We start from the raw sequence: 21,333 nt of genomic DNA, 5'->3' as shown, positions 1-21,333 counted from the left end.
ACTTCCAAGATACAGATTTAACCGAGTTCTAAATCTTGAGGAGGCTGAGGTACTAATACTTCAAAGGCCTGTTATATGAAGAAGACATTGAACCTTTCATTCTGGTTGGATCTTGATTCACATTATTTGTTGTATACCCAAGTAAGGATAAAACCTTGTCAGACGATTGATTTGCTTAGAGTTTTTTTATTTAATTTAATCTCGGTATAATATTTTTGGGTTTTACCTTCCTAGTCCCTTAGCACTCATCTATTAAACAACTTAACAAGGTAATATATCCTTACACTGAAGTATTTGGCAGGTCTAACTACTGCTATGGGAGCATGTACTGGTGCAGTTTGTTCTTAGTCTGGCCTAAAAAGATGATCAAAGAAACAATAATGATTGTAACACTGAATCTTGTGTTTATAGATGTAATTTGTATTGTGAGTTTGATATATGGTTCTACATGTGTAATGTGTGATTGCATATACGTTTGTGAGTTGTTGAGTTGCTAAACTATTGTATATTATCTGTTGTGTTGAATTTATCACTACAGTTTTGTATATGAGAAAAGGTTTGGTGAATGTGACCTTTTTATTTAAAAAGGATTTTGTGAAAACGTGAACACCACAAAACTGCATATTACAAAGCTGTAGGGTCGTCAGGGCCTAGTTTTCAGCTATCTATCAATGGCAGGGATCCTATCCTGGTTACTGTAGTTTCAGAGCATTCCTTTGCCTGCTCAGGAGCAGACACAAGTTAACCTGGATTCCATCCAGGTGGATATCTACAAAGGGAATACAAGAAAGTGAGTTTTTTTGGTGTTCATGTCTTTAATTTTAAAGCACTTTATGTTTTTTTTCACTTAGCTCTTACTTGGTTTGAACTTGATTGTGAATAGAGGTTGTCAGACTTGTAACAGTAGAAAATATGGAATAAAAAAACTGTGTATGTAGGACAAAAGCGGTGCCACACACCAACTGTTTATACTGTAAATTATTTATTAAATAAAAGATAGTGTCTTGTTAACTTTGTGGTTGTGGTCTATCTTGTGGTTAACCTCTTTGTTTTATAGTGATTCCCAGTGATGGTGTTGCGTTCAGCGCCTTGATTTGCCTAGTTACACTGCCCCCTGGTGTAAGCAGTTTGTAAGGGTATGAATACATTTAAACTGCTCTGGGGAGTCCTGACATTCTTATCATACAAAACAAGCATCTCGAAGGCTTGCTGAGCCATAGTAATCCAGGTGATAGCCATGCATGTTCATATTAGCATATACAGTGCATTCGGGAAGTATTCAGACCCCTTCACCTTTTCCACATTGTTACGTTACAGCCTTATTTTTAAATGGATTCAATAAATACAAATCCTCATTAATCTACACAAAATAGGCCATAATGACACAGCGAAAACAGGTTTTTAGAAATGTTTGCAAATGTATTAAAAATAAAAAACAAATACCTTATTTACAGAAGTATTCAGAACCTTTGCTATGAGACTCGAAATTGAGATCAGGTGCATCCTGTTTCCATTGATCATCCTTGAGACATGTCTACAACTTGATTGGAGTCCACCTGTGGTAAATTCAATTGATTGGACATGATTTGGAAAGGCACACACCTGTCTACAGAAGGTCCCACAGTTGACAGTGCATGTCAGAGCAAAAACCAAGCCATGTCCAAGGAATTGTCTGTAGAGCTACGAGACAGGATTGTGTCAAGGCACAGATCTGGGGAAGGGTAGCAAAAAATGTCTGCAGCATTGAAGGTCCCCAAGAAGACAGTGGCCTCCATCATTCTTAAATGGAAGAAGTATGGAACCACCAAGACACTTCCTAGAGCTGGCTGCCCGGCCGAACTGAGCAATCGGGGGAGAAGGGCCTTGGTCAGGGAGGTGACCAAGAACCCGATGGTCACTCTGACAGAGCTCCAGAGTTCCTCTGTGGAGATGGGAGAACCTTCCAGAAGGACAACCATCTCTGCAGCACTCCACCAATCAGGCCTTAATGGTAGTGTCCAGACGGAAGCCACTCCTCAGTAAAAGGCACATGACAGCCCGCTTGGCACATAAAGGACTCTCAGACCATGAGAAAGATTCTCTGGTCTGATGAAACCAAGATTGAACTCTTTGGCCTGAATGCCATGTCTGAAGGAAACCATGCACCGCTCATCACCTGGCCAATACCATCCCTACGGTGAAGCATGGTAATGGCAGTATCATGCTGTGGGGATGTTTTTCAGCAGCAGGGACTGGGAGACTAGTCAGGATCGAGGGAAAGATGAACTGAGCAAAGTACAGAGAGAAACTTATGTAAATATGATATCAGTTTTGTATTTTTTTTTATACATTTGCAAACATTTCTAAAAACCAGTTTTTGCTTTATTGTGGGGTACTGTGTGTAGATTGATAAGGCTGTAACATAACAAAATGTGGAAAAAGTGAAGGGGTCTGAATATTTTCCGAATGCACTGTAAATGTTGTGTGAAGGGTCAAGATTCCCAATGGCATCCTTAATAGCATTCACAAAGCAATTAACCTTTATCATAATCAGACTGTTGGTCTTATACTTTACATTTTACTGGATGAATAAACAAGTGACCATACGTTTCATAATGTAGGAAAGTTTAATACATATGTCTATTAACATTTTTACAGTACATTTCATGTGAAGAGTGGCTTTCACAAATATAAATTATTTAGGCTTGTTTTCAAGAGGACAGGTCCAGGGACTGTAGCATGGAGAAAAGGAAGGTGGTGTTGGTTGGCTATTCCTTGTAACAGATCTGCCCACAGAGGACATAATACACAGATTCACCTGTGTAATGCTGTTTATCCTTTTCCCAAAAGCTTTTGGGGAGTTGCAGAAGAACATGACAAACAAATTTGTTCCCACCACCAGTTTTCGCTTAACAAGCATTCCACAATCATCCATTGAGAACAATCTCAAAACATGACTGTTTAATACGGCATCATCTCTGTAGTAGAGTACAGTAATGTACATGAACACATATACAGTATGATCCCATATACAGTATGAACCCATATACAGTATGAACCCATACACAGAAATAAGGCACAAATGGAGAAGCACACCAAAACACCAGCAATCAGAAGAACCAGAGCAGGGCCAGTCTCTGGTTTGGCACTGAACCAGATTGACCAATAACAGCTTGTCATCAACCACATCAGTAAACACTCAAATGTACCTTCGAAAATCTACCAGCAGTTAGTTACATTGCTGTCGCTGGGAATCAAACAATCTTTTAACTATAGAGAATAAGAAAAAAAACATAGTTCAATACTTTTATGGGTGGAATAAAGCGGTAGAGTGCAGTACTTCTAGTGCAATGTAAGATGCAAAAGTACCATTCATTCATAAGACAGAGTAAAATGGTTGAAATAGCTTAATTCTTTGCACATCTACAAATAAATGTTATTAGGGATAGCTTAAACATAGTCATAGTGTTCTTCTGAACCTTTGCACAAGGAATGACCTTAAATACTGCTTAGAAAGTTGTCCTTTTCATTAGGTCCTCAACTTATCAGCGAGTAAGTGGTTTTATCAACTTAAAAATGAAACTTGCAATGATGCATGTCTTTACAGAAGAATGACTATCAACACTAATGAGAAATGCTCATTAAAACCTTTTAAATAGTCATTCTGAGGACTAGGTACTGGCAGCTGACTCATTTACTATTCCTCTTCAATCTCGACATAAGGATGCACTCCCATTTTGATTTGGGGAAGAAGGTGCATTTCTTTATGAAATTATGATAGTTTCACAACCAGGTCAACATTAAGATTCATAAACATTTCAAGGTGAGGGTGACATGATAAACAATTTTTACAGAAACGTTTCTATGGACATCGTTATAATGGCATAAAGCTAAACACAAAGAAAATCTAAGTCATGGTTCCTTTGGGAATAATCCCATACCTCTAACATTCAAAAGGCCAAATACTTCAGGCACTTTTTATGTTCCAAGATCACTCAACATCGACCTTTTAGGCATTGTAAGCTTTCCCCAGATAATAGTCCATGGGACTAATCATCCATAGGCATTCTACAGACTCAGCGCTAACACTGACTGATCACCTGTCATTTCAACTAAAGAAAAATAAACGGTGTAATAGATTTCAAGATGCTGAACTCTGTTCTACATGGGCACAGAAACAGTTCGCTAACACAGTCACACCTGGAGGAGGGGTTTGGAGAGTTTGGTGTTTGCTGGTAAACAGAGTATTTGTCAACTCCCCTTCTGACTGTGAGGGTATGTCAGGCCAAGCAAACCAGTGAGTCTAGCCAGCCCAGACCTGTCCTTCAGCAGCATGTGGAGTTCCCACTGTGTTCATCACCTGAACAGAATACACTCACATTGCCCTTCAGCGGCAGTCCTCATGTCTTCCTGTTGTTCCAGTTTAAATCAGCCCCAGCTGCTTTCAACTCTGCAGTCCGCTCTGCGGTTGGCGAGCGCGAGTCCTGGGGGGACTTCTGAGCCTGTGGGGAGCGTGGGTCCAGCAGGGGAGGGGGTTTGTTGTCTGGATAGGGCCGGGTGAAGTGTTCTGGCCCTGCTGGCCCCGGGGGACCCCTGTGCTCTGGCATCCTCACCCTGAAGTCCTGGGGATGGCCTCCTCCACTCCCCCTGAAGTCTTGGGGAGGACGGAAGTCATCGCTGCGTCTCCGCTTTGAGTCTGGATGTCTGGAGCGAGAGGGATGATGTCTTACAGAGCTTACTACTACAGAGCTACAAGCTATCACAACACTTATGGTTTTAGCATTACATTCCAATACTGACAAATACAAATCTCTACATTATTGTGCTTGAAAAGGCCTAATTCTCACCTGTCGTAATAGGCCCGACGGTCCCTGTGTTCTCGGTCGCTGTCATACTGGTCATATGGCCTCTTCCGAGGGGAGCTGCTGCTGCCGCCACTACGATAACTACTAGAGCTGCTGCGGTAGGAGTCTTCACGCAGACGACGGTCGCCATAGTGATGGTCCTTATACCGATGGGTGTCGTATGGATGATGTCGCTCGCCTTGCCAGGGCTGGTTGCTATTTCCAGGGTAGTTGTATTTACGGTCTCTCTGCCAATCTCCTCGATCTTTTATAATGAGATAAAATAGTGGCCCATGAGGTGTCATGTACTCATATCGAAAATGTTATAGAAATCCCCACAATTGCTGCCAAGCATACTTCATACCAAATAAACAGCTCTTACCATCATTTCCAAAGTGTCGCTTGTTGGACTGGTTGTAGCCTTCTCTGTGGGGACCATGGGGGGATGTGGGAGAGGGGTGGGGCATGCCTGGATGAGACTTGGATGATGGCTGGGTGCCGGTGGAGTCTCGACTGGAACCAGACGGCTCTGCTCTGAAAGGCTTCTTCCTGCCCGACGGGTCATCCCCCTTTTTTCTATGCTCCTTCTGAAAATTAGCAAAGGACAATGGAAGGGTTAAGCAGAGGACCAAGCAAAAATATCAGACAAATAAGGTTTGTCTGATTGTACATGTTATAGAAGTTTTGATATTGCGAGAAAAGAGACCAGCTCACCTCCTCCTCCCGAGAACGCTTCTTTTGAGCCATCTTGTACAGCTTGTGAAGCTTCCTCGCTCCGAACTCTGTGAACTTAGACACAAAAATCCAGAGGTTCCTGCCAAACAAAGAGGCATCTTGGTAAGTCATGTTAAGTCACAGAGAAGAGAGTTAATATGGAGAACTATTTTAATGAAACTCAATGGCATCAGAATTAAAAACATACATTGACCTAAATGACCAAGGAGTTGGCTTCATAATCAAACCTTCAGTGCACATACACTGAGTTTACAAAACATGCTCTTTCCATGACATAGAATGACCAGGTGAAAGCTATGAGCCCTTATCGATGTCACCAGTTAAATCCACTTCAATCAGTGTAGATGAAAGGGAGGAGACAGGATAAACAACGCTCAACAGTTTCCCGTGTGTATCAAGAATGGTCCACCACCCAAAGGGCATCCAGTGAACTTGACACAACTGTGGGAAGCATTGGAGTCAACATGGGCCCGCATCCCTGTGGAATGCTTTCGACCTTGTAGAGTCCATACAAAAAAGCGTGCAACTCAATATTAGGAAGGTGTTCCTAATGTTTTGTACACTCAGTGTATGACTTATGGTTGGCTGAGGGCTTACCGACGCCATGTTTTGACATGCTCTGGGTCGCTGTAGGCTTTAAGGCACTCAGTGATGCGGTCTCCTATCTTCAGCAGGCAGGTGCGTGTGTGTTGGAGCTGCTCCTGAACCGACAGGCCCTCGTCAGGCTTATCTAGCTGTTTCAGGGCCTTCTTCACCGGCCTCATGCGCTCCTTACACTGGACGGACAGACACACTAAGTACAAGAGAGCTCCAAGCCAAAGATTATCCATGCGTTTCAATTATCCTCAGCTGTAACAGAACATCCATTATGTTTGACATGTTAAATGGCTTATTAACACCTACATTAGTCTTCAATGTAGTGAATAATTGTCTTTATCCTGTCCATGTCGGTGGGTAACTAGCATGGCCATGCTCTAGTCGTGACAGGGTGTAATAACTCACTATGCTGAAGTTCTCCTGGTCCAGCTCATCGTCCTCCTCTCCGATGGGAACAGGGTCACTCCCAGCAGTAATGTGGACCGGCCCCTGGGGCTTCTTCCCTTTGGCTTCTTTAGCCTGAGACACGGACAAACAAAACAGACACCACTAAGCAGGTTAACACAGATCTCCATACAAACACCTGCACAGTGACACCATTCCCCCCGGTGATCCAGGAGTAATCTGATAACCTAATCTGTACACCCATCTTCCACCTACATCCACCACCAACAACACAGACAAAGCTAAAAGTTTCCCCATTTGTTCGGAAACAGGAAAGGTTAGTGGGTGAGAAATTGTATACTACCGCAGCACAATGCATAACATTTGCGACTGCTAAAGTACCTTTTCTTTTTTTGCCTTGGGACGTTTTTTGTCTTTGTCCACGTCCTTCTCTTTTTTAGGAGTTCCCTGTTTTTCTTTGTTCTCTTTGTTCTCCTTTTTCTTCTGTCTCTTTTTTGTGGGAGTTTTTTCTGTCCCGTCATCCTGGTTAAATAAAGAACACAGAACGGTAAATAAGTAAACTAGTTCTGGTGGACTACAAACAAAGACTGCATCACATTGCCCTTGTGTTCTCTATCCCGGTATTCTGTAACCAACAGGAACCTCCCTTGTGAAAAGGTAGGTGGTTGATAGGCAGGCAGTGCTGGGTCCTTTGAGGTGACTTACCCTCACCTCCCCTTCCTCTGAGGGGTTGTCTGACATGCGGGGGGAGGAGATGTCATTGCCCTGCTCATCTTTAGGGGCCTTGTTCTCTTTCTTCACCCGAGGCTTCCTCTTCTTCACTTTGGCCTGGGGGTGAGGGGAGAGATATGATGAGCCAAGGGGGTATATACTGTGCAGAAACCAATACCAGACAGACTGTACATTTATAATTGAAGAGAGGTCCTGGTAAACAGAGCAGCCATGTCTTTGCTCACCTCCTCCTTAGTGACATCTTTACTGTCCGCTTCTTTCTTCAGCATCTTCAGAAGGTAGTCTGATCTGGCCTGCAACTGCTTCCCTTGAGGTTTCTTCTCTGGGTCATCGGGGAGAATCTGTGCATATAGAATACAATTAGTTACCAGGAGCCAATCTAACGCACAGCTTTATAGTTTCATCGAGTTCCACAGCTATCTGAGAACATTTTTATTCGGACATTCTGATGGTTACCTTGTCTGCAAGTTTGAGATCTGGGTCTGTCTTCATCAGATCCCAGTTGCCGTAGCCATGCTCATAGACCCCCAGCAACAGTTGAGTGTCATCCTGCAGATCCCAGTCCACGTCAAAGTGAGGCACCTTCACTCTGCAGGTCAGTTGGAACCTATGGTGGGAAGAGGAGGGGAGGTAGTTAAAGCCTCTGGTACTGTAGCCCATCAAGATGATGCCCTGGTGTCTGCATCAGTTGTTACCCCTTTGACCCACATCCGTTATAGTAATATTTATTTTCTGTGCATATTAATCTGATCAAATGTTTCACAGGCCTCAGATATCTGCAATGGTAACTTACTGGTTTCTCTCAGCAAGATTGGCTGGCACAGCTTTGTGCAATGGCTCAAACTCCTCCTCATGCTGGATGATGGACTTGGCATTGACCTGCACTCCTGAGATCTTGATGTTAATACCTCTGCGCTTCCCAGGACCTTTGGCTAAAGGAACCGGGTATACATGAGTCAAAACATAAGAACACACAGTCTCAGCCCTAATTCCTAAAAAACTGAGTCATGCAGTCAGACAGGCAGTCACACTCACCTTCACTGGGGTTCTCTCTGAGGTGCTCTTCATGCTCTTGGACAGCCGTCACACAGCTGCTGTGGATCAGCTCTCCCAGTCTCTTCAGGTCTGCCTGGGATTTGTCCACCAGCTCAGAGTCCCGGGCAATGCCCTCCAGCCTTTCAAGCGGAGCTCCAAATTTCTTATAAGCCTTGATGAACCTGGTGAAGGAAAGAGTAAAACAGTAACTAAGTGTTTAATGAAACATTGAGAAACCATTCAGTCTAAATGACCAAAGAGACCTACAAACCTGCGGATCTCTGCATCAGTGAATCCCTCCACGTTGTTCTTGCGGGCTCTGGGCCTTCCTCTCCTCTTTGGCTTCTTGTCATCGCCGCTGTCGTCCGTCTCGCTCTCAGAGCCAGAGGAGCGGTGCTTCAGCTTGGAGCCAACATCACTGTCACTGTCGTTGGCCTGGGCCTGCAAATGATAGACAATACAACCTTCAGACACAACAAGCAAAACCTATTTCCTACTGAATGTAATTGCCCAGTGCCTTTTTGTGTTATGGATACTTCTGAATAATGAAATGTTTAAGGAGGTTATTTTCTCTACTATAATATGAAATAAAATCAAGAGAAAATCTCATCAATAATTATAATTAAATCACCATAATGATTCATTTTGAGGTGTCTCTTCCATGCATTTCATGAATTTAGATCATCTTCAACAGCAGAGGATATTATCTGTGTGATATAAATACCCACTGCTGCATCACAAGGGACAATGCTGCTCTAAAACCTAATGATTCATTAAGGAAGCTTCTCATGCAGTAGATTCACATACACACACAGTGGAATCACCAGGGATTCACCTACACCGTGAGGCAGGCAGTAAACACCTAATTACCACCCCATCCAACCCCCCCGACGGAGAGCAGGAGAGGATGAAAGTAAACAGTTCAGCAGCACACACACTCCCTGGGGGAGCCCCTTCACACACAGCCACCTGAGCTGCACCGTGGAGCAGTCACATCTCTGACGTGCTCCAGAGATCTAATTTGAGATGTGTATTCTCTCCTGCTTACCCTCTTGTTGGAGCTTCTGCTTCTAGGCAGCATGTAAATGTCCTCCATCTCCTTCTGCTTCTGCTCCTCCTCCAGCCTCCGCCGCTGGTCCTCAGGGATGATGTCGTCCCAGTCAGGCACTGTCCGCTCCACCAGCTCTGGAGCACTCTCCTCCATGTTGGAGAAGTTGGCCACCTGGAGGGACACATACATGTACTGTCTGAGACTGGGAGTAGAGTGGCTACAGTAATAGCGAAATGTATTACTAGAAGTATTGTTAAAAGCAGGTTGAGAGTTGGAGCAACTTCTAGGTACCTTGAACTGAGAGAGAAGCTCATCTGTGGCACTTGATCCCTGGTCGCTTTCTCTGGTTTCAGCCAACCGCAAGATCTCATCAATATCCATCTCCTGCAAGGGCAAATAGAGAACGGTACAAGGTAAATCACAAGGAACACAACAGACATTCTGCAAATATGGAAGTTTGAAAATTGATCACTCATACAACTGAACTTTCAACAGAGCATATTATCAATATAAATGTGTGTCTGTGTACCGTAGGTTCAGTCTCCTCTCCCTCTGCCTCTTTGAACAGATCTTCAGCTCCAAACTTCAGGATGGCAGTCAACTCATCTTTATTGAATGGGTTGGAACTGTGAAAAGATGTTGATGTTAAGTTAAGAACCTGAGGGACCTCATGTTTTCAGTCAAACACAAATATAACTTAAAGACTAGCAGACTGCATGGTGAAGTTTCCTCACTTTGAATTTCCGGAGTTGTTATCCAGTACAGTTCGACCAGTGGTGTCCATTCTCTGAATTACAAGATGGTCCAAAACCATCTTCTTCTTGGCTCTCTCAATAATGTCCTCCTCCACAGATCCCTTTGTGACCAAGCGATAGATATTCACCTGTTCAGCAATACAAGAAAGGAGACATTTAAACATCTCACTTGGCAAGTTGGAAGACAAACATTTTCCATGATGGCTCTGCCAAAGAAAACGTATGCCAAACTGATTACTAACTTCATACTGTACCTCACAGGTTTTATTCATTAGGATTAAATCACCAGAATCAGACCAACAATCTTGTGCTTAGCTAAACCTTCCCTCAATACTAAGGACAGTGGGTCTAGTTGTGGTTACCTGCTTCTTCTGGCCGATCCTGTGAGCCCTGGCCTGAGCCTGCAGGTCGTTCTGAGGGTTCCAGTCAGAGTCAAAGATGACCACAGTGTCTGCAGAGGCCAGGTTGATACCCAAACCTCCAGCTCTTGTGGACAGCAGGAAACAGAAATCCTGGACAGAGAGAGGGGGAGATTATTATTCTCAAAACAAATCACATAGTGCACCACACCCAACATGCTGAACATCACAGTGGTGAAGGGATGAAATGCCTGAAGTAGAGAACATGTCAAGAGTGATAATTGTTCTTGTGGCTTTTATGGTGTGGGTTCACACTTTATTTGGACATTCCCATATAGATGATCCACAGATGGTCATATATCAACAAACTATCTGTTGATAAGAAACTGCTTGCTAAGGTTACAGTAAGGCTTAGGTTTAGGTTTAGAAAAAGGGTTAGGATAAGGCTTAAGGTTAGAGCTAGGGTTAGTAGATAGTTAGTTGAAATGTTGTTGACAGTTATTGAACATCAACTGAACATCTACAAACCATCTACTTGGGACTATCCAAATAAAGTGTTACCTGATGTGGTAAAACACACCAGGTAACAGTCACAGCCATTTTGTTTCTACCATTTTGTTTTGCTAAGTTGACCTCATTAACAGAATATCATAACTTCTGAGGAAAATCAATCTGAACACTAAATGAAACAATGTATTGACTGTCATGTTAATCATGTTAATGTATGGTATCACTGTGGTTATCATCACAGTCGATCATCACAGTATATTGGGCTCCCGAGTGGTCTAAGGCTCTGTATCTCAGTGCTTGAGGCGTCACTACAGACCCCCTGGTTTGATTCCAGGCTGTATCACAACCGACCGTGATTGGGAGTCCCATAGGGCGGCGCACAATTGGCCCAGCGTCGTCCGGGTTTGGCCGGTGTAGGCCATCTTTGTAAATAAGAATTTGTTCTTAACTGACTTGCCTAGTTAAATAAAGGTTTAAAAAAAAAAAAAAAAAAGATACATCACCTGACACAAACATCAACATTCGCTGATTAAGTGAAATTATATACCACCCGAGTTCCGATGCAGATTCAGGTCTGACATAGACACTTCAAATATCAACGCCTCCAATGTCCAGACCTGCAATCTGCAATAGCTAAAACATTGCATAGTACAGATTACATACCTCAGAGCCTTCAGCATTAAAGTGGTCAAGTGCTTGTTTTCGTATTTCTCCCTTTATGGAGCCATCCAGGCGCTGAGGAAAGAGGGAAGGAGAGAGACTTCAGGCCTTGGAACCTTGCCTGAACTCCCACCCCTAAGATCCCACTTGGCAATGCTCAGCTATACATGGCATTATACGATCAATCAGACAAGCAGCATATTGTCAAAAAGCATTAAAGCAGTAAAACTATGTCTAGCTATTTACCTGTGCTAAGACTCAGTGTGAAGACCAAGCGGTCACTCTGGCTCTGGGGACAAGCCAGTCCCCATCAAAAATAACTTGAGGATAAAAATAACTCAGTATGCCAGAGCATGTTTGCGGCAACACTGACACATGAGCAGGTTAACACCTGAGTGGACTCCAACCCTGCTCCAATATCTCAACAGCTACTGAAAACACCCTCACTAAGTCACCATAATAAAGATGGAATAACATATAATGGAGATCTAAGAGAACAAGGACAAGTCATACAGAATAAAAGAACAGGAGGTACACTACTGAAGGTTTGGACCTGCTGCCTTGCCATCCCCTGGGCTGTGTTATACCCTACCTGGAATGGGTAGCGCTTCAGGGCCAGGTACTCAGCCAGGATGTCCAACATGCGCACCATCTGGGAGAAGATGAGGACTCGGTTGCCCCTCTCCCGAAGTCTGGTCAGCAGCTTGTCCAGAAGAACCAGCTTCCCACTGCCCCTCACCAACGCCTGAGATACGCACAAGGTCAGAGGTCAAACATAGGGAAATGAACATCTCTTCTCCACCCCTAACAAACCAATAAATTAGTGTGGTTGCATGTAATCATGCTCTGCTGCCATTTTAACCAATGAGGGTATTTCTAAATGTTCAAAACAGCAAAAACAGAGTCCTACCTGCAGGTGCTCCTGTGGAGTGTCACACTCCTCCTCAGGCTGTTTGATAAGGAAACCATGGTTAGTGCACTTCTTCAGCTCCATGACAATGTTGAGGAAGCCAGAGGAGCTGCCTCGGGTGCCTTTCTGCAGGGCCCTGAAGTTCCTGGTAAGAATCCACCTGAAACAAGCACCAAAACACACCACCAGTTAACTTCAGGGACAAGGGGTAAGACTTTAGATACTGCTCAAATCATGTGTCCAGATAGGCAGACATGGATAGAGAGAAAAGCTACAGATGAGGGAACGTACTTGTAGTACTGCTTCTGCACGGCAGACATGTCCACACGGAGGATCTGTTCTACCTTGGCAGGCAGGGATTTCTCCACATCCTTCTTGACACGCCTCAGGAGGAAGGGCTCAAGGACTTTGTGGAGGCTCTGGTAGCCATTGTCAGTCCCTTTACCATGCTCACTTTCAAAATCTTCCCAATTTTCAAACCTTCAGAGGGGGAAAGTACAATAGCGTCGGGATAAGAACACTGTAAATGAATACAAATGCACAGGTTGTTCTTCTCAAAGTCAAAATCTGCCTAAATGTACATGATGTATTTTATAGAGAGAAGTACATACTTGTCAGGCATGAGGAAGTGCAGAAGGGACCACAGCTCTTTGAGAGAATTCTGCAGTGGTGTCCCTGTGATTAGAAGTCTGTGGTTGGACCGGAACTCGATCAGGGTTTTGTACAACAGGGAGTCGTCATTCTTTAGCCTGTGAGCTTCGTCCACACCCAGGAAAGACCAGTTTATGTTCCCCAACACCCCCTATGGACAGATCACACACATTGAGAGTTGTATTCAATCAAACAATTCATGTTTTCTTTGTCTTTTGTAAAATAAACAACAAAATGTGTACTATTTCGGCCAGTACAAATCAAAGCTGATACAGTATATCGAAATATATCTGTCTGAAAATACTTCCAAGAAAAACAGATGCCTTACCTTGTCTTTCAGTAGGATTTCATACGTGGTTATAAGTGCATTGAACTTTATTCTTTTCGTCTGATGGCATACCCACTCATAGTCACGGATCTGTTAAACACAAAAGGAACGCAGAGGGGGACACTCATTTTTGGTTGGCAACAAGACTACAACGCTTCTTTCGAGTTTTGTAAAGAGGAGATTTCTGTACCGATTTCCTGCTCATCACGTCTCCCAGGTAGACCACCACATTCATGTCGGGGGCCCAGGTGTCAAACTCTCTCTGCCAGGAGGTGAGGGTGGACAGGGGCACCACCACCAGGGAGGGCCCATACAGCTGGTGCTGGTGGAACATGTAGGACAGGAATGAGATGGTCTGGATGGTTTTCCCCAGACCCATCTCATCAGCCAGGATCACACTATTGCACCTGAAAAACACAGACCATGGAGTCTTAGTGTTACATTGATTAGTGCTACCAAATATCTAATTCCAGGTAATTAACAGTACACCTCAGTATAGTATCAAGTACATCCACTAAATGTGATGTTCAAAACCTTAATAATCTCTACGGTTTCTCTAGTGTCCCTCATGACTTGATGTGTACCTGCACCAGGAGTGAGCCAGCCAGTTCAGTCCATCTAACTGGTAATCTCTCAGCTGTAGGTTCTCATCCCCAATGTACAATGGCTGGTTCTTTAGTGCAACAAATCTGGGCCTCTGTTTCAACACCTGAAATTAGAGTTACAAAATCACTGCACTATTCTGAAATTACAATAGCTATATATTGTAAATTCTTGTGTTCTAGCTGATACTAGTAAACTTTTAAATAAAAACAACTGTGATAGGAGTATTGATGTGCAATCTATCTAGTCGGGACACTTTCCTCACTCACTTTGCAGTCTTTGGAGGGGACTGTTTTACTGGAGTTCCTGTAGGTGAAGCTGTCTATACAGTGCTGGAACTTCTTCCCCAGCAGAGCTCCATCCTCCCAGGTGCACTCTGAATAGGGCAGGCCCATCCACTTACACAGGTACTCTGGCTCATTGGTCGAAGCACCATTCTTGTGGCTGTGAGCTGGTGTACAGTGAAAACAACATCTTTAGTGAAAGTGTTTTTCAGAAAAAGTTGTTTTCATCAAAATGTGCTTAGTATGATAATGATGAAGATGCACTACAAGACCAAATGTATGTGAACAACTGCTCGTCGAACATCTCATTCCAAAATCATGGGTATTAATATGGAGTTGGTCCCCCCTTTGCTGCTATAACAGCCTCCACTCTTCTGGAAAGGAGGCATCCTATGATGGTGCCACGTTGAAAGTCACTGAGCTCTTCAGTAAGGCCATTCTACTGCCAATGTTTGTCTATGCATGGCTGTGTGCTCGATTTTATACACCTGTCAGCAACGGGTGTGGCTAAAATAGCCGAATCCACTAATTTTACGGGTGTCCAAATACTTTTGTATATATATAGTGTATGATAATAGTGTATGATAATGTTGGTGATGATATGAGGGACTTACAGGGGAAATCCGAGGGTCCCTGTGTCTTCCCGGTTTTAGTCGCTAAAAAAACAAAAAAAGACACCTCAAATTACATTCCCCAAATCGCCATAATTGTTGATTACACCAATTCTGTAAATATATTATAAAGCGTGACATATTTTTGATAAGAAAGATGTTAAGTCTGTTGTAATAATCACAATTTTGTCAAACAAATATATTTTAATCGATGAACCATTGCTGCTAGTCAATGAAGACACATTTCAAAGGAGTTGAGTTTCTTACCAATGACTCTCTCCAGAATATGGAACTGCTTATTTAAATCAGTGGTTAGCTCTTGTTGGCAGTTGTAATATTCTGAATCCTCAGGGGATGCTTTGCTCAACCTATGGAAGATAATCAGTGTCAATAAGTAAAAGAACACATCAACAGTGAAAGGTACAACTTCAGTTGTAGCTACTATACATGTGTACACAACAAGCCCTCACCAAGCATTAAGCTCATCATTCTTCTTCTTGAAGTTGTCTAGTTTCTTGAGTCCCTTGACCTTCTGTTGAGTGAGGGAGTCGATGCTCTCCCAGGTGTTGTGGATGTAGGACCAGCCTTTCCACTTGATCAGGTAATGGGTCTCTCCCTCATCCTTCTCTGGGTCAAAGTCTGCTCCTGGGTCCCCGTTTTCCTCCACAGCATACTGGGTAGTGGAAGCCCCGCAGGCTAAAATGGATACACACACAAAATTCAGACATTCATATTTTCAATATCTGAATATTATTCACAGTTTAGATTCCTAACCAGGAGGCAGCCGCTAGTAAACAGATGCCTTATCTAGCAGGGTAATATGAGCGCCACGGTTGCCGTCTCAACACCAGAGGGTGCTACAAAGCAGGATCAATTAGTTATCCTGCTAACTTTGATAAGCAACCAAAAATAATTATTGATATTCTGGTTAATTAAAAAAGCCTAACTTAGATATGTGTTTTCATTTGTTGAATCAATTAGACCATGCCCATTACAAGCCTATCATAATATTTAGGCAAGTTATCTGGCTAACTCCTTGATCCTGCTTTGTAGTATAGCCCTCTGCTGGCAATGTCTATCTAGATGGGTTAACACAATACAGGTGAGATACCGATAAGATACTAAGTGAGGATGCATCACCTCCTTTTTTGCCTGTCCTGGTGTCCATGATCTTCTCAATGGTCTCGCTGTCCTCTTCCGGCTCCACCTCAGCTCCCTCCATCTCTATCAGGTCGTCAGAGTCCGTCTCAAAGTCATTTTGGTCCTCCTTGTAACTGGAACAAACCAACACAATGCATGTCATGCACGGTAATGTGACAGAAGCAATGTGGAACAGCACTGTGGAACAGCAACAACACTTTCCTTCATATTTTAGATTGAACTAGTGAAACATTGACATACCTGACTTTGGCAGCCACCCTTCGCCGGGTTTGTCTCTTTGGGGTATCTTCATCATCATCATCATCGTCGTCGTCATCATCATCTTCCTCCACAGATGACTCTTGTTTCCTGGTTTTCCTTCCCTTCGGAGGCTGCTGTTTTTTGACTGTAGATGATTTGGTCTGTGGTCTGTAAAATATTGAGTCAAATACACACACATGAATACCACTTCTAACCACTCTGCAAGACAGCCTACTTACTAGTCTTTCTCTAACAGCTCTAGCTGACTATAATCACTCCTAACAACCTGACTCACACCAATGGCCTTGAGACAGCTTTCAAACCTCCGACCTCAGCAATATGAATAATGTATTGTTGATAGGGCTACAGGTGAATTTCTTCATTAAATTCCAAGTGATCAATGGGGGGAAATCCTAAAGTCAACCCACAAAAGGAAAAAAAACGGGACATTCTCCAAATATTTTATGTATTAGTTTGTTCAGCCATGAAGCTGATATGTTAGCACACCTTCTTCAGGACATCATTTTGGTTGACTTTGGGATTTTTAACTGTTCTTTTTTTGGTCATCCTTATGAGTCTAAATGCAAATATTCACTGCAATATAACAATATAGAATAGTATATGCATATCATAGTTGATATAACATATTAAATGCGCAGTAATAAATAATACACAGAAGAACATTTCGAACAATTAACAGATTGGAATTTACAGATTTCATTTTTTGTATGTGATTGAAGGCTAAAAAGAAGTCCAGTCTGTATGACTTTCAAAGCCAAAAAAAGCACTACAATAGCCAGTTTCTAATCACACACAATGGACATGAAAGTGGACAGATAAGCTGTCTGAAGGCCAGGCTTCACTACACCCTTACCTTCTAGCAGGAAGTCGTCTGGATCTAACTTTTTTCTCTTCCTGCTCACTGTCTGCACTGCTGGCATCCTCCTCCTCCTGCTCATCATCATCATCATCATCATCCGATTCATCACTTTTCCAGGTATTTCTTACAACACAGAAATACCACAAGTTCACCCTTTGGGTTTATTATTGCTCTACACCGGGCTTAGGGTGCTCTGGTTAGCAAGATTTGATCAGATAACTAAGCATAAACTAAAGTTCTGAAGACCACCTCAGTATTGTGGTCCTCTGTAGCTCAACTGGTAGAGCACGGCGCTTGTAACGCCAAGGTAGTGGGTTCGATCCCCGGGACCACCCATACACAAAAATGTATGCACGCATGACTGTAAGTCGCTTTGGATAAAAGCGTCTGCTAAATGGCATATTATTTATTATTATTGCTGTCTGAATCTCCTAATGAGCCACTTTAGACAAGCACAAACACCCACATATGCATGAAAATGGCAAGGACAGAATACAGAAAATAATTTGACAACATAATGACAAATACAAACACCACTGAATTGAAAGATCAAAACAAATATATGTCATGCACTTAGATCTAGATTGTCATGGGATACTATGGCTATACGTTCATGATATCAAGCAAGAAAGTGAGCCAAGGTTATGGCAGAGAGTCTAATTGGATGACAGCAAGTGCATTTTGGGAGCAAAAAAAAACGACAGGGATTGCCAGTAACGCAAACATGTGCTACAGATAACTAACGTCATCTATGGCATCTGTCTGTTTTACTAACCCATTTCCAATTGATTTGACAAGTAGACCTAAGTCATGATTCAAATGAGTTATTCTACAAATAGCCTAACTTTGAGCAGAATTTGGCACAATATAGTACATTCATCTCATGACATGATAGATTTAAGTGGATACGTTTAGAAGAAAATAAAACTGAAATGATATTAATAAGGAGTAAAAGTCTAATAATCTCAACACTCACTCTTTCTTCTTCTGTCGTGGTGCTTTTCTTTTAGGACTTTCACCTTCGGAGTCACTGCTACCCTGCAAGTGTGTTGAAATTGATTACATCTCAATGAGAGATTAGGCTTTGCCATAAGGGGTTGCAGCTAAATTGACTGAGACACCAATAAATCCACATCACATTCACTAGATGGTAAAACGTCTGTATGTGCAAACCCCTTTGGGGAAAATTGACATTTTCAGTGGGGTCTGACTTTCAGTACATTTAAGTTTTTTTTAAATGCATTTCCATTCAGCAGTATTTCAGTATATTTCATGTTGCACTTCTTACCCCAGCTCCAATATTGAGACGAGCAGGTTCTTGTCTACTGCGATTTGACCGCCTGACCCCATAGACATCTGGATGCTCTTCCCACATCTGGAATCAAATACCAAATTGGATCATCGCATCCTTGCCATTTTCAGTCTCCATCCCAATCCCTGTCTTTCTAAATGTGCAGTGTCCATGCATAAAAGCTGTTGTGTAACTAATGGTGCGATATATCCCCGAGCAGACTTGGTGAAGAATCTGTCGATGTGCCCTTGTGAAAGGCACTTAACCCTAATTGCTCCTGAATCTGAACTGAATCTGAAGACGCTCTGGATAAGAGTGTCTGCTAAATGACAAAAATTTTAATATAGTGCATGTGTCCTCTTCCGGCCTAGTCTAGAAAATCTGACATACAATCTAGAAACCATCAGGCAAATAATAAATCAGGTAAATAATGGTAGAACCAAATATGGGGAAAGGAGGATACCTAGTCAGTTGTACAACAATGCATTCAACTGAAATAGTGCTTATATATTTGCATAGACTACAAACAGACTTGGCATTGGGCTTCAATTTATTTCCAAAGTTTCAAGGGCCTTTCAGCCCTACATAACATAACTCAGGCAAACCAGTCTGGAGTACAGGCCTTGCTTTGTTTACCTTCTTCACATCTGACAGATTGTCTTTCTTTTTAACTGGTGGTCTGTCCTTGACCTCTGCCGAGGCCTGCTGGGATTCACTCTCAGACCCAGACTGGCTCCCAGATTCAGAAGAGCTGTTGGACTCTCCTGAGTGGTGCGATCTTCTCCTCTCCCTGCCCTGCTCACTCTCCGACTGACTCCCAGACTCCAACCCAGAGTGGTTCGATTCTTCTGAGGCCGAATTGCTATGGTATCAAAAATGTGGAATTTCAGTCTATATAAAACATTACCACATTTACTTAATAGCACCCCTTTATAGTGCGGTACTTTCATTTGGTAAGCTATGCAATGATTGTCCTTTTCAATAATGAGCCCATTTCATGAACAGTTTCTCCAACCTCCCACCTACTGTTGTCAGACACTGATTTCGCTCAACAAATGAAGATCACTTTATTCGTCCAAATTGTACACAAGGTCCAACGAACCTGTGTACAATTTGTACAATGTGACTTCTGCTTTATACTAATCCCTCTGAAAGACACATACAGGTTGGAGAGGTTGGAGCAGGGGGCTGCCACACTTGGCGCCCATGGAGCCGTTGTTGTGGGGTGTTAAGCGCCTTGCTCAAGGGCACAACAGCAGCCAATGTTATCTAGGATGTGTGTAGGAAATGTTAACCTAGGCTTATTTCACAATGTATAAAAAGCTGCAGAATGTGTAACATGTTATCTAAGTGAATGGAGTTCCTGTAGTACTGAAAAGACCACACACAAAATGCTAATGCCTTTAGGTGGAAAGGAAACAGAAGACTCATTACATCACCATAGTGTGCTCAGATTAACTTTTTCATAACAAGCCCATTCTCTACATGCCAATCCAATCCTCTTACACAGATCTTTAAAAATACTTACATAACCCAATGCAGGAGAACTTGCTGGAAGCCACATAAGTGCTTCTCAATCTGGGGTGTGTGTTATGTCCATACTATTATTGTCGTCATGTTGAAAGACCTTTCCACAATATTTAAAAGTTCCCCACACTAAAAATATTTTTGCATTCATTCAATTCCTAACATAGCCTACAAATCTTCACAAATAACCATTGTTTTAAAACAGTAGAGGGCGCCAAATAAGTCCTATGGTTGCCAGTGCCACATCAGTACATACACAGGGCCAACAGTGACTCAACCCAACATGAAGCTCCTGAGATTCTTTCCAAGACCTAATTATAACATCTAGACCTGAAGTAATATTCACCTCAAGAGCACATCACAACCTATCATATAATTTTGTCAATGCAAACATTAGGCTACATTTAACTAATGTATGTAAACCATGACAGAACCATGCCCTGATACATTCAAAACACATCTAACCAAAAAAATGCCATATTCATACTGTACCTTACCTTGAAAATGTTACATGCAACTAAAAAAGATTAGAAGAAATGTCAACATTCAATTTAAATTGAATGTCTTTATTTAAATGAAACCAGAACACATGAATCACTGCAACATGTATTTATTAAACTGTAATTCTTACATAATAAGCCCAGCAAATTACAAGGGAGTAAGCCTGTCTATGCCCCGTATGAAAAATGTATGCACTCACTAACTGTAAGTCGCTCTGGATAAGAGAGTGTCTGCTAAATGACTAAAATGTCAAATGTAAATATTGCCTTACTAACATTATGGAATGTGCAGTACCCTGAACAGACTACAGGGGGTACTCACGTCCAGCATTATTCCATTTTCAATATAGATCATATCCACAGTCTACTACCTTAAATGGTTAAAACATGGAGCAGGCTACTACAATAGAAAAAAAAACAATTCCTTCATTTGTAGCCATGCTTTATTACATATGTTTAGTCACTTATGACATTGAATTGCTGTAGTTATATGCATAAAAACTATTAGTAGATAGATTTTCTATAATTAATATTTAATTAGAAAATATAAATATAACTGATGAAATGTTTATACAACCATTCAGATAAGAAAAATAAAGTTCTTATTGTGATATGAAAAGCTATTGAATTGTGATATTAAGTTAATATAATTTATCGACCATTCAGTCACCAGCGACAAATGCTC

General features: G+C 42.3%; 1 protein-coding gene across 5 annotated transcripts in view; it reads right to left on the bottom strand.

Moving 5' to 3' along the window:
* Positions 1–2,587: 2,587 nt before the first annotated feature.
* chd2 (chromodomain helicase DNA binding protein 2) overlaps positions 2,588–21,333 on the bottom strand; it is a 31,665-nt gene continuing 12,919 nt past the window's right edge. For 4 of the 5 annotated variants that reach the window (XM_045223469.1, XM_041889910.2, XM_041889911.2 and 1 more), the window contains 36 exons: positions 19,258–19,483; positions 18,619–18,705; positions 18,307–18,368; positions 17,325–17,453; positions 16,451–16,618; positions 16,190–16,323; positions 15,520–15,745; positions 15,317–15,417; positions 15,053–15,094; positions 14,415–14,605; positions 14,136–14,260; positions 13,742–13,958; positions 13,552–13,641; positions 13,184–13,374; positions 12,864–13,052; positions 12,573–12,732; positions 12,255–12,407; positions 11,666–11,737; positions 10,496–10,645; positions 10,113–10,261; positions 9,908–10,004; positions 9,670–9,762; positions 9,376–9,549; positions 8,599–8,768; positions 8,328–8,509; positions 8,086–8,224; positions 7,749–7,899; positions 7,517–7,633; positions 7,266–7,388; positions 6,942–7,082; positions 6,561–6,674; positions 6,156–6,334; positions 5,538–5,637; positions 5,206–5,410; positions 4,827–5,088; positions 2,588–4,683 (listed from right to left, as the gene is read on the bottom strand). In XM_045223469.1, coding sequence (XP_045079404.1) covers positions 4,380–4,683; positions 4,827–5,088; positions 5,206–5,410; positions 5,538–5,637; positions 6,156–6,334; positions 6,561–6,674; positions 6,942–7,082; positions 7,266–7,388; positions 7,517–7,633; positions 7,749–7,899; positions 8,086–8,224; positions 8,328–8,509; positions 8,599–8,768; positions 9,376–9,549; positions 9,670–9,762; positions 9,908–10,004; positions 10,113–10,261; positions 10,496–10,645; positions 11,666–11,737; positions 12,255–12,407; positions 12,573–12,732; positions 12,864–13,052; positions 13,184–13,374; positions 13,552–13,641; positions 13,742–13,958; positions 14,136–14,260; positions 14,415–14,605; positions 15,053–15,094; positions 15,317–15,417; positions 15,520–15,745; positions 16,190–16,323; positions 16,451–16,618; positions 17,325–17,453; positions 18,307–18,368; positions 18,619–18,705; positions 19,258–19,483 — 5,413 coding nt within the window. In that variant the 3' untranslated portion in view covers positions 2,588–4,379. The remainder of the gene's footprint in view (positions 4,684–4,826; positions 5,089–5,205; positions 5,411–5,537; positions 5,638–6,155; positions 6,335–6,560; positions 6,675–6,941; positions 7,083–7,265; positions 7,389–7,516; positions 7,634–7,748; positions 7,900–8,085; positions 8,225–8,327; positions 8,510–8,598; positions 8,769–9,375; positions 9,550–9,669; positions 9,763–9,907; positions 10,005–10,112; positions 10,262–10,495; positions 10,646–11,665; positions 11,738–12,254; positions 12,408–12,572; positions 12,733–12,863; positions 13,053–13,183; positions 13,375–13,551; positions 13,642–13,741; positions 13,959–14,135; positions 14,261–14,414; positions 14,606–15,052; positions 15,095–15,316; positions 15,418–15,519; positions 15,746–16,189; positions 16,324–16,450; positions 16,619–17,324; positions 17,454–18,306; positions 18,369–18,618; positions 18,706–19,257; positions 19,484–21,333) is intronic. The other variant, XM_041889912.2, reaches the window with a different exon arrangement.

Source organism: Coregonus clupeaformis, chromosome 11 (assembly GCF_020615455.1).
Source record: "Coregonus clupeaformis isolate EN_2021a chromosome 11, ASM2061545v1, whole genome shotgun sequence".
Lineage (NCBI taxonomy): Eukaryota > Metazoa > Chordata > Actinopteri > Salmoniformes > Salmonidae > Coregonus > Coregonus clupeaformis.
Note: the sequence above shows the minus strand (reverse complement) of the source record. Positions and strands in the feature narration are given on the sequence as shown.